Source organism: Podarcis erhardii, assembly GCF_964252035.2.
Source record: "Podarcis erhardii genome assembly, chromosome: 11".
Taxonomy (NCBI): domain Eukaryota; kingdom Metazoa; phylum Chordata; class Lepidosauria; order Squamata; family Lacertidae; genus Podarcis; species Podarcis erhardii.
In genome coordinates this window covers 53,024,284-53,036,582 of record NC_138501.1, presented here as the reverse complement: position 1 = coordinate 53,036,582, position 12,299 = coordinate 53,024,284, and the positions used below count along the sequence as shown (strand labels likewise).

The following is a 12,299-nucleotide window of genomic DNA, read 5'->3' as shown; positions in this document are numbered from 1 at the left end:
AGTTAAGAGATTTAATTAATCTCTTTTTTAAAAAAATCTCCAACCGGGGTGGGGAAAGAGGCATTATCACTCACTTTGCTCATCAAATGATTGACGTGGTAATTGTGGAGGGGGCAATGTACAGCACCTTCTTTTGTTTCCCCACTGGCAGCATACATGATCTGGTTTCCCCCATAGGAGCCTTTTCAGTCCCTGAACCTGGGATTGCCCCCCCCCCCCGGCTGTATCTGCCCCAAACTGAGCCTTGCCAGTGGAACATTTCTGAAGTGGAGCCTTAGTTGTTCAAAACCGCCTTCAAATCAAAACTCTGGTTGCAGATAGGTAAAGGTACCCCTGACTGTTAGGTCCAGTCGCGGATGACTCTGAGGTTGCACACTCATCTCGCTCTATAGGCCGAGGGAACTGGTATTTGTCCGCAGACAGGTCATGTGGCCAGCATGATGAAGCCGCTTCTGGCGAACCAGAGCAGCTCACAGAAACGCCGTTTACCTTCCTGCCGGAGCGGTACTTATTTATCTACTTGCACTTTGATGTGCTTTCAAACTGCTAGGTTGGCAGGAGCAGGGACCAAGCAACGGGAACTCACCCCGTCGCAGGGATTCAACCACCGACCTTCTGATCGGCAAGCCCTAGGCTCTGTGGTTTAGACCTGGTTAGATCTCTGGTTGCAGATACTGGTTCTGTAAGAAGGGTTCGGAGAGTGTTCCCTTTCTGTGTGTCGAAGTGCCTTTTCTTTTTTCCTTCTTGTGCAGACTTTTGACAAGCAGGTATTCCATGCCGGCACTCCGCCCCCCTTCAGCCTGCCGTCAGCCCTGGGCTCTGCAGGGCCCCTGAACCCTGGTGCTGCCCCCGGCTACGCTCCGGCTCCCTTCCTGCACATCTTGCCTGCCCATCAGCAGCCTCATTCCCAGATGCTGCACCATCACCTTCAGCAAGACGGGCAGGTGAGTCGCCCTGGGGGCAGAGATGCCGTCACATCGCCCTGAGAGGCACCTGGGAAGAGAAGTGCAAGATTGGGGAAATAACTCTGCAGAAGATTAATTGGGGGGGGGGAGAGAGAAAAAGAGGATGTCACGTTGCATGAGCGGGAACCCTGTTTGCCCAGCACGGAGTGCAGCCCTGAGGGATGATGGGGAAAAGGTGGTCAAAGCCAGAGACCCCTCTGACCCGCCCAACTTCCCCTCCCCTTCTCTCCTTCCAGGGTGGATCTGGTCAACGCAATCCAGCAAGCGCCCTGCAGCAGAAGTCTCAGGCTACCAAAACCGCCTATGGAACGTCTCCATACTGGACAAACTAACCCAACACAGGAGTAGGAGGAGGAGAAGGGAGGGAAGACGCCCACTTCTCGGACTCCCACGCCTGCCAGGAGACAATCCGCTAGGAAAGGGGGTGGGCTTGAGACAAGGCAACCAAGCGCTCAGCCCAGGCAGGGCAGATCCACACCCCCTCCTTGTGCGCGCGACTCCTTACCTGCTTCCTTTATGATTTGCTGTTGTATGTAATATATTTATGTATGTATTTGTAAATGTAATAGAGCCTAATGGTGGTTTCTGCATTTTTTGAAGCCTGTTTATTTCCTTAGAGGTAGCTTGGACACGACACTTACCCTTTCTCTGAACTTTTTGTATTTTTCTGACGATTTTTTTACATTTTCAAAGGACACGGTGTGCCATTTTCTTTCCTTTTTTCCATTTTGGAACCAGAGGCTTGATTCAAAAGCAGGTCTTAGCTCAGGCGAGTTCGTCAGACTCACAGGAAGAACCAGGTGCTGGGTTTTGTCTCCTCCTAGCTTTGTACCTGACATCTTGCTTTCTGAAGATTACAAGGAGCTGCCCTCCTCCCCTTCCTGACAGCACAAGGATTTAACATTCACAAGAAGTCCCATTGCAGGTTGCAGCATCACCCCTTTTTATTGAGTTTTTAAAACACAAAAGCTACAGTGCTGTCTCCGCCACTGTTCGTTTTTGCAGCCAGCGCATACGGACTCCCCATCACATCCCAGAACTTTGTGTCTGCCAATTGGGCACAGCAGTGTAGCTGTTCTGTAAATAAGAAGGTGCGAAATAATTGTGTTTTGTAACTTGGCCTTTGGCTTCATGCCACAAACCTGAACTGGCTTGACAAGAACCAGTGGTGTCTCCTTCTGCCCCTCAATTTTGGGGGTGGGGGCAGGGAGATCAGAGGGGTGTTTGTGGGAAGACACCTCATTCTTCCCGTCCTACACCAACACAAGTGAATGTTTTAGAAATTTCATTTTTTTATTGGCCTGAACTCCACCTAATAAAAGTTCTGAGCGTGTCAGTAGTGTTTGCAGAATCAGTTGTCAAAAGTCTTCCCCTCCCACCATTACCCTTAGCAGTTCTTAAGAGCGAGAGAGAACCATGACACTCTCTGGCATCCTATTAAGTCTTCAAGGTGCCACAAGACTCCTGGTGGTTTTAATCCTGGGTTGCCAGTGTGGCACCAGATCAGAGTTACAGTCCTAAATTTCTGGAGAGGCAACAAATTGAACTCTGGACCCACCAAGTAAGGCTCTAATGTAGATCAAAAGGGGCACATTGGGAGTTTATTCTACTTTCGCTGTCTGGGTATCAAAATACTATGGAACCTTTGAGCAAGGAAGGGTAAGGAACATTAGTAAAGGTAAAAGGACCCCTGACCATTCGGTCCAGTCGTGGCTGACTCTGGGGTTGCGGCGCTCATCTCACTTTACTGGTCAAGGGAGCCGGCGTACAGCTTCTGGGTCATGTGGCCAGCAGGACTAAGCCGCTTCTGGCGAACCAGAGCAGTGCATGGAAACGCCGTTTACCTTCCTGCCGGAGCAGTACCTATTTATCTACTTGCACTTTGACGTGCTTTCAAACTGCTAGGTTGGCAGGAGCAGGGACCGAGCAACGGGAGCTCACCCCGTTGCGGGGATTCGAACCGCCAACCTTCTGATCGGCAAGTCCTAGGTTCTGTGGTTTAACCCACAGCGCCACCCATTTTAATGTTAAGGAACATTAAAATGCACTTAATTTTTTATCACACCTAAGTTCCCTCTCGTTGCCTTTAGGTTGCTGTATCTTCCTCCATAGCAGGTATGACTAGTAACCCATCCAGCGCACCAGTCTACTCTTGCACACAGAGGTCTTTCCCATTACTTAGAATCATAGAGTTGGAAGAGAGCACAAGGGCCATCGAGTCCAACCCCCTGCCAAGCAGGAAACACCATCAGAGCACTCCTGACATATGGTTGTCAAGCCTCTGCTTAAAGACCTCCAAAGAAGGAGACTCCACCACACTCCTTGGCAGCAAATTCCACTGTCGAACAGCTCTTACTGTCAGGAAGTTCTTCCTAATGTTTAGGTGGAATCTTCTTTCTTGTAGTTTGGATCCATTGCTCCATGTCTGCTTCTCTGGAGCAGCAGAAAACAACCTTTCTCCCTCCTCTATGTGACATCCTTTTATATATTTGAACATGGCTATCATATCACCCCTTAACCTCCTCTTCTCCAGGCTAAACATGCCCAGCTCCCTTAGCCGTTCCTCATAAGGCATCGTTTCCAGGCCTTTGACCATTTTGGTTGCCATCCTCTGGACACGTTCCAGTTTGTCAGTGTCCTTCTTGAACTGAGGTGCCCAGAACTGGACACAGTACTCCAGGTGAGGTCTGACCAGAGCAGAATACAGTGGCACTATTACTTCCCTTGATCTAGATGCTATACTCCTATTGATGCAGCCCAGAATTGCATTGGCTTTTTTAGCTGCCGCGTCACACTGTTGGCTCATGTCAAGTTTGTGGTCAACCAAGACTCCTAGATCCTTTTCACATGTACTGCTCTCAAGCCAGGTGTCACCCATCTTGGCTTCCCAGTCCTTTTAGCTAGAGATGAAGTCCAGCTATTCCTCCACCACCGGGAAGGATCCAGTTCTGGAGAATGCATGCACCCCTATATTGGACATGTGGAACCAGTGGCCCTGCAGATATTGGGCTTCTGATCCCATCAGTCAAGACAGATTCAACAGTCAGGGATGATGGGTGTTGAAATTCAGTAACATCTAGCAGGCTGCAGGTTCCCTACCCTGCCAAAGAGGGTTTCTTTTTAATTATTCCTGTTTTGCAGGTATGAAGCAAGTAGAGAAGGAAGTTTTATGTTAAGAAAGCTTACGTTCTTAACCAGCTGCGAACTAAAGTACTAAACTCTAGCTTTTATTTTACAAAATGCATTGCAAAGTGCTTTTGAATGCTCAACAGCGACACACCCACCCCCTTTGCTGGAATTAGGCTTGAACATATGCTACAGGGGTGGTGGTGTGGGGGTCAATAGAAAGCTGCTATCAAACCTAAATGACATGAGGGAAAGGCCCCATGGGGTTGCACCCAGTCTCTGGGTCACCAGTTCCTCACTCATTGTAGGTTAGGCCTGTCACTTCTTCCCCAGCATAAGGCTCCCTCTTACCTATGTTTTCACCTTTCCTGCTATTGCTCCTTGCAGAGTCTTGGGTGCAAAATCATGCTGGTAAATGGAGACACCTGCAATTCTAAAATGAGGGAATTTGCATAGCTTTTTATTTGTACAATTTATTCTCAAGAGGGGAAAAAATCAGGCTTCCTTAGCATTCTTTCTGACACACGGGTGCTCTGTCTGACCTGCCTTCTGTACATGGATCCACTAATGGTCACACTTCAGTACTGAAACCATTTCAGCTAACTTCTGTTTAGAATTTTAACCCACTAATGCCATCTTTAATTCCCTAAAGTGCAGCCATTTGTTTTTGTAACCTCACTGTTACACAAAAGAAGTTTTTCCATACTGTACTAGATGCAATCTCCGCCTTTCTCAGAACATGTTAGCAAATTTCTATTTAGGCACATTTACAATTTAAGTAATGATTTATCGGCAGATCCATCTGAATTTATTTAACCAGAATATGGATTTCAAATAGCAGCCTACTGGTGCCTTGTGTGGGAAAATCCCTCCTGCATAGGACATTTACCTTACGAGCTATCACTTTCGCAAGTTCCTCTTTTACCTGCATTTTATTCCATAATTTTGGTTTACAGCAGTATTAACCCTGGAGACGCTCTTATCAAAGCACACGAGACCCCTTTAATCCATCTGATGATGCAGGTTCTGCCTTCCACAAGCTTATGCCATAATAAATTAGTATTTAAATGTGCTATGTTAAGATGTACGCAGTTTACCCTACATAATTGCTCAATACCTCAATGGCAAGTTTAGGTGGTACTTTTAAGAAAACACATTTCTTTCACTTTGCACCTGAATAAAAGGAAAAGGTAGGATCAGTGCCCTAGGATCTCTTTTTCTGCTATCACAGAGAAAGCAACTGTTGGGCAAAATCAGAACTTTTATCCCCTGGGTCAAGAGGAAGGCAGTGTAGCCAGAAACCTCTGCAATGGTGTAATCACAGCAGCAGGTGTTGCGGAATCCTAGGCTACAAACCACGTTTCCAAAAGCAAGGCACATGCATTACTAGCCCAATATTGAGGTTGCAAAGGCATAAAATGGATCATTCATGCAGCAAAATGCCATTTATATAATAGAATGGTAGAGTTGGAAGGGGCCGCAAAGGTCATCTAGTCCAACCCCTTGCAATGCAAGAATCTTTTGCCCCATGTGGGACTCAAACTCACAACCCTGAGTCTCACACTCTGCCAATTGAGCTGTCCCTGGTAGGCTGACAACTATAAACAGAATGCACACAGGAAAACCCTAGATGGGATCTACTGCAGAGGAGAGGTTTGCAACAAAAGCCTATAGCAGGCATGTCCAAAATCCGTTTCAGGGGCCTAATCTGGCCCGCCAGTTGGTGTAATTTGGCCCCTGTGGCAGTTTATTTCTTGGGGTAAAATCTTAAAAAAAACTTCAACAACTTCAATCCTAAAAGCAGCTCAACAACTTTGGAACTTTGGGGTAAAATCATAAAAGAAGCTCAACAACTTCAGTCCTAAATAAAGGTTAACAACTTTGGTCGGCCCCCACGGCCCTTCACTTTATCAAATCTGGCCCTCTTTGAAAAAAGTTTGGACACCACTGGCCTATAGGCTTCCAAACAACTATACCAATTGGCAGGCCAGGTTGGGTCTATGGAAAAGGAAGCTCTATTCCAAGTATCTTTGAGTAGCTGCCAGTAAGGATGCAGGAATTCTTAGCCAAAGGCCCATAGAAGCTACTTGAAAGCTTGCCATTTTTGTGGTTAAGGGGTTAGAATACTGGACCTAACCACATGGGCACGTTCTCTTAACAGATGGGCCATTCTCAAATATTTCTTTAAAAGACCAGTGAAGAAACTTGAGACATCCACATCTACTAATTTAATTTTAGAAAAATACCCGAAGAACATGAAGATGTCTACTTCAAAAAAAAAAATTCTTTTATTACAATTCCTATAGGGGGTCAGTAAAGAGACTGTTCCTTCTGAAATGGCAAAAAAAATTGAAAGCATGAGCTATCCTGGTGTGACTTCTCCTAATATCCTGCTGTAGCCTTCATGGCACTGAAACATTGCTTTCTAAGTTGAAGTTGCCCAATAGCCCCTACCCTTTGCCTATTTTTCCATTTGTGGTTATGGTGCATATGGCAGGTGGTTTCATTGCTTCAATTTCCACATCAGTTAAGGGGCAAGGCCCTGACACACACAGGTAAGGCCTTCTTGAGTTCAGAGAGGGTTCTGGCTTATATTTGTGTCTTGGCTGTTCTGCAGATGGCTGAAACCGATGCTACCCTGCAGGCCACAAGCTGGAGGGATGGAGCAAGCTCCTGGGTTGGCTCTTGCCCATTGAAGGCAACACCCACCTTTGGAGAGGGGGAAAAAGAATACATTTGAAGAGTACTGTACTATTATGGCATGAACTAGTACACACTGCTGCTACCACCTCACTTGGTACCCGCTCCATCAACATGCAAACCCCAGCTGCACCAGGTGGGTTCAGAATGCAACATCTGTGGGCAGGGGGAAGCAAAAAGGGTTAAATGGCAGAAGCTTCCTTGCGTGTAGCCCTGTGCGAGTATGAGCAGAGAAGTGCTTCATAGACACCACACCTTATTTTGTGTTTTAGAAATGCATGCAGGAAAAACACATGGCTGAACATGCACAGAAGGGACCTCTCCACTCCTAGAGAGAAACGTCTGTAGTGACAATAGGAGGCACTAGAGAGAGGGCTCTCGTCGTTTGTCACAGGGAAGGCCACATTCTGGCTGTTTCCAGGCAATCACTTTTGCAAAGCAGTTGGAGAAGCAAATGGAGTGGGGGCCAGAGGGAGAGATTACAGGAGGTCTCACCTCATGTGAGACACGTAAGCCTGTGTTAACTAATAAAGGTGGCTTTCGAAGAGGGAACTAACAATAGAGGTGTACTTTATTTCACATTTTATTAGTAGACAGATGTGCAGGAAAAAAACCAAAACTAAATTACCAAAGGAAAGGGAGACAAAACACAAAAAGAAAAATATGCATTAGTTAAATCTGGTCTGGTAAGTTGCATCAACCAAAGTGGGCGAGAGGGAGAGGGAGGAAGAAAAACATCCAGGATTTTAGCACTGAAAAAAAGAACATATCAAGATAGAATTCTAGTGCTCCCTGCTGGTTTCAGAAGGATTTAAGAACTGCATCTGAATTGGTTTCTGAGTTGGAAATGTAAACGCAGACACAGGTGGGGTAGGAGAGAACCAGGCGACCGACCGCTGGCTCCAGTAAACATTTGTCCTCAATCTCTTTAAGTAGCTTGATAGTTGCATTTCGGTGGGTTGGTTGGATCTCAAGAACAAGGAAGCCAGCAAGTCAGCAGGCAGTGACATCATGATGGGTTGGGGAGAGTCTGCCTGGCCAAGCAAAGAGGAGAGCACAAACTCCCAGAAACAGGTGCTCCCCACCCCACAAAAAAAGTGTTACGGCGAGGGGAGGACAGAGGTATAATAATGCATCTCACACCACCAAGCTTGAGAATACAAGTCACTGGAGAGCATACAGTGAAAACGGTCAAAGTACAAGAGAGAAATAGCTGAAAGACGCAGTATCCTCATTTCAGGTTGAGCCAAGAGCGACAATCCACTCCTTCCTCTCATCGCCCAACTCAGGACAAGGAGCCACCCACAAGCCTGAATTTGAAAATAAAATAAAATGGTAACTTTCATTGGTTGCCCTGTTGGGAGAATTGGTGGCTGTACTTGCAGTGCCCATCTATAGACACACACACACACACACACAACCAAGTACTCCAAAGCACACACACACACACACACACACACTGGATTGTCTTATGGCTAGTTGGAAGGGCTATGCATTTCAGTTCCTCTGCTTACACTCCAACTGTGCCCAACATCATGTCCTCTTCCCATCTCTCTGGCTTTGCTCAAGTCCCCACATATGAACTCCACAGCAGCATCAACAGCTAACGCAGTCGGCCACCCTCCGATCACAGCTGCAACGGAGTTAGAAACCTCGCCCCAGGCAGCAGGAGACTGAAAGATGAGCTGCCGGTGCAGAGGAACCAACAAGTTATCTGCTGGGGGCTGAGCCACCACGAGAGGTGTATGTGGGGCACTATTCAGTCCACAAGGCCTCCCAGAATGCACAGCTATAAAGCAGGATCATCCGCCTAAAGTCCCAGCAGTGGGGTCATGGTGAATACCTGGGGTAACTCATCAGACCACCTCAGATGGAACTGGCTTGCTCCCTTTCCTGTAGAACCAGAACATTCACAGCAGGGACCCCAACATTCAAGAGGCAAGCTGAGCTGGAATTGGGGCAGAGGAAACGGCCATGATGGGGGGACCACTTCATTTCCACCTCTCTTCTTGCGGTCGTCTCTCATCACAGAGCTTCCCTTTCCTCGGTAAATTCAAGGCCTAGCAGAAATATGTCACAGGAGCACCACACAGCCAATCCTTGTCTACTGAACCCACCATTGTTGCAGGAAGTGGTCATGAAGCCCTCATTAATCCCCAAGGCTGTGAGCAGCTAACTTTCTCCACTGGAACACTGTTGTTGTCTGAACTGTGCACAAGAGCCGTCTCCCAGGATGGTGGGCGCATTTCAGGACAAGCATCGAAGGCAGCAGGCGAGGCTGACACAATTCTCCACAGCAACATCATCTCTCCGCTCCGAATGCCATCATGCAGCAAAGGGAATGTTTGCATGTGTCTAACTCATACTGGCTCATCCAGACATTTAAGACAAGGTGTGTCTACGGCCTCCAGTCTCTTTTAAGACAACCAAGGTTGAGCAATTAGAATCTGCCTTTGAGAGTCTGATCTGGGAGCCTGGAACTCCTCAAGGAATCCCACCTCCCAGACCCAAGGACTGTCCCTGCCAAGGCCCATCACCTGGCAAGAACACTCTCCCCTGGACAGCATGACAAGCACCCATCTGCCTTCATGGCGTTATGAACGCCACCTTCACCCAAGGATCCTTCAGCATCCTGCCCCAGCTGGGGCTCAGAGAGCGCTTGCCAGGGCTGGGGCCCCTGCAGGAAAGTGGTAGGCCACAGCGTTTCAACTACCTTTGCCCAGAACTAAGAGGCTGCTGGGGCTCTGCATTCAGAGGGGCCACAGGAGGGGCCACAGCTGCCAGCGTTTATCCCCTACGGAAGACCAGCAACTAAAAGGGCTCAGTGGGACAAGAATACAGAGAGTTTTGAAGTGTTTATTGGAAGGTTCATATCACAAGACAACCACCACCCTCTCCCCACCCCAAATCTCTGGGTGGGGAGGGGGAGCAGATCCTTCCCCCCAACCACCCGTCTGTCCCCATCCCCACACGCACTTAGCAGAACTGAAATGGAATACTGGACCTTTCAGCACCAAATCTTGTCAAGCTCAGTACAATGGAGCTTAGGCTCTCTGCCCAACACCTTAGGAAAGGGGGGGGGGAGAGAGAGGAGAGAAAAACCACCACCACAAGGCTAAACAAGTGCGCACGCGGTCATCGTCAACGGAGCAGCAGCGAAACCTCGGGAAGTGCTCTGCAGCAGAGTTGCATTTGTACTTGTCCCTGTTTAAATGCAGCTCGTGGGGAGCAGCCCCCCACAGTCTCCGGCGTTAAATACATTAAACATCTTGATCAAAGACTGTTTAATTCAAGATCCTAAAGACAGAGCAAACCTGTTTTGAGTCAGGCTGTGAATGCTCCTGGAAAAGGCAGCGGGGAGAGTGAGAGGGGTATGTGTGCGGAAAGAGCATCGCTTTCTTCCTTTCCTCGAGAGAGAAAAACAAAAAAACCAAAACCCAGAACACAAGTGACGGGGGGCGGGGAAGAATGCAAGAATGGTGACGTTCTGCAGAGGGGCTTCCTTCCAAACAGAACAGGAAGGGGTGGCGGGAAAGACCGAGATCCATACAACAGGAGAAAGCAGGAGGCGCGGGCTTGGTTGGTATCTCCCCCCCCCCATGTATATATGTATTTTTTTTTTTTTTTTGCTGAACTGTCACTAGGTTACCGCTGCTCCTCGCCCCCTCTGGCACAGCAGGCGGAGCGGGGCGGGGGCCGGAGGGAGCAGGTCACGACTCCTCGTTGCCAGAATCATCGTCATCGTAACAATCGGCGTCCTCCTCCTCTTCCTCATCCTCGTCGTCAATGTCATCGTCGTACAAGTCGTCATAAAGCAAATCTGAGCTGTTGTCACTGGAAGGCACTTTAGTTTTGATGCAATATTCCGCCAGCGTGGTAGGAACCTTCACCCCGTCCTTTTCCGCTTCCGCCTTGGTGGCCTGGACTTGTTTCCTGGGAGGCGGGAGAAAGGAAGGTGCCGCACGGTTAGGACTGCCCACCAGGCGGCCATGGCAGGCAACCGTGTCTTCAACAGGCCTTCGCTGTGTGTTCCCGAATTGCACATCCACCCAGTTGGCCCTGGGCAGAACGAGGAGCCCCCTTCCCCTGGTTGCAGGGCAGAAGGTAAGAATTTAAGCAGAGCCTGCTGGATCAGGCCATTGGGCCATCTAATCCAGCCTCTATTTTCACAGTGGGCCAACCAGATGCCAGTGGGAAGCCAGCAAGCAGGATTCAAGCACAAAAGCAGCCCTCTCCTCTTCTGTGATTTCCAGCAACTGGTGTTCAGAAGCATTACGCTGCCTCCTACTGCAGCATAGCCATTGTGGCTAGTAACCATCAAGAGGGCTCAGCGATTTTGTCTAATCTCCTGTATACCTGAAGGAGCGTCTCCACCCCCATCATTCAGCCTGGACACTGAGTTCCAGTGCCGAGGGTCTTCTGGCGGTTCCCTCACTGCGAGAAGTGAGGTTGCAGGGAACCAGGCAGAGGGCCTTCTCAGTAGGGCACCTGCCCTGTGGAACGTCCTCCCTTCAGAGGTGAAGGAAATAAACAACTAACCGACTTTTAGAAGACATCTGAAGGCAGCCCTGTTTAGGAAAGTTTTTAATATTTAATGCTATATTGTTTTTAACACTAGATTGAAAGCCACCCAGAATGGCTGGGGAAACTCAGCTAGATGGGCGGGGTATAAATAATAAATTATTATTATGATTACTATTATTATTATTAGCCATCCAATTTGATGGCCATCACTGCCTCCATAACTATGTGCTGTGTGAAGAATCTGTGCCACATTATGAGAGCACCAGACATACCTGACAGCCCCTCTCCTCTGTTCTCCTGCTCCCACCCTCTCCCTTCTGTGGCTGGCTGTCTCCTGAACACCAAGGTCGGCATATATGGAAAAGCAATGGCCACTGAGTCTGACAATGGTTCTGGGGCACAGCAGGTCAGGCTTCAGTGGTATTGTCACAGGGTCCCTGGCTACAGCCTCCAAACTCTGCCCGTGTAAGGAAGCTTCTATAGCAGGGCTAAGGGATCTGTGTCCTGTCCCGTCCCCAGCTGTTGCTGGAGTACAACTGCCATCATCCTGGACCACAGATTGGGGACCAGCAAAAGCTGGAGGCACACAGGATCACCACCCACTGCTCCAAAATCTTTGTTTTGGTCTGATGGTGGTGAGATTTAAGAGGTCTCTGACTCTGTTCACAGAAAGCGTGTTAATGCTCTTGTCCATTTGCCTGGTGCCAGCACAGTCCCACCGGCTTGCCTGGACGTATCGGCCAGAGATGGAGAGACAAAGAAGAGGAACAGCTTCCCCTTTTAGGTTTAGGTGCACTGCAACTCTCTGGGAGTTCCGCGTCCACCAAGGAGGGGAAATTGCAAGCAAAAAGGCAGAGGTGTCACACGGAAAGGCCAGGTGGAAGGAGGAGGCGCGCACAAGTAAGAGAGGGAGAGGAGGGGCGAGGGCATGTGAGGCCACAAACACCCTAAATGAAAATCTGGCTCCCAGGCCAGGCTGCTGGG

At 48.6% G+C, this 12,299-nt stretch overlaps 2 protein-coding genes across 4 annotated transcripts in view; one reads left to right on the top strand and one right to left on the bottom strand.

The window, feature by feature from the left end:
• UBAP2 (ubiquitin associated protein 2) overlaps nt 1-1,555 on the top strand; it is a 76,640-nt gene extending 75,085 nt beyond the window's left edge. For all 3 annotated transcript variants that reach the window (XM_081881384.1, XM_081881383.1, XM_081881385.1), the window contains 2 exons: nt 753-944; nt 1,202-1,555. In XM_081881384.1, coding sequence (XP_081737510.1) covers nt 753-944; nt 1,202-1,297 — 288 coding nt within the window. In that variant the 3' untranslated portion in view covers nt 1,298-1,555. The remainder of the gene's footprint in view (nt 1-752; nt 945-1,201) is intronic.
• A 5,789-nt stretch (nt 1,556-7,344) lies between these two features.
• UBE2R2 (ubiquitin conjugating enzyme E2 R2) overlaps nt 7,345-12,299 on the bottom strand; it is a 54,479-nt gene continuing 49,524 nt past the window's right edge. Inside the window, exon 5 of the mRNA XM_081881703.1 lies at nt 7,345-10,724. Coding sequence (XP_081737829.1) covers nt 10,502-10,724 — 223 coding nt within the window. The 3' untranslated portion in view covers nt 7,345-10,501. The remainder of the gene's footprint in view (nt 10,725-12,299) is intronic.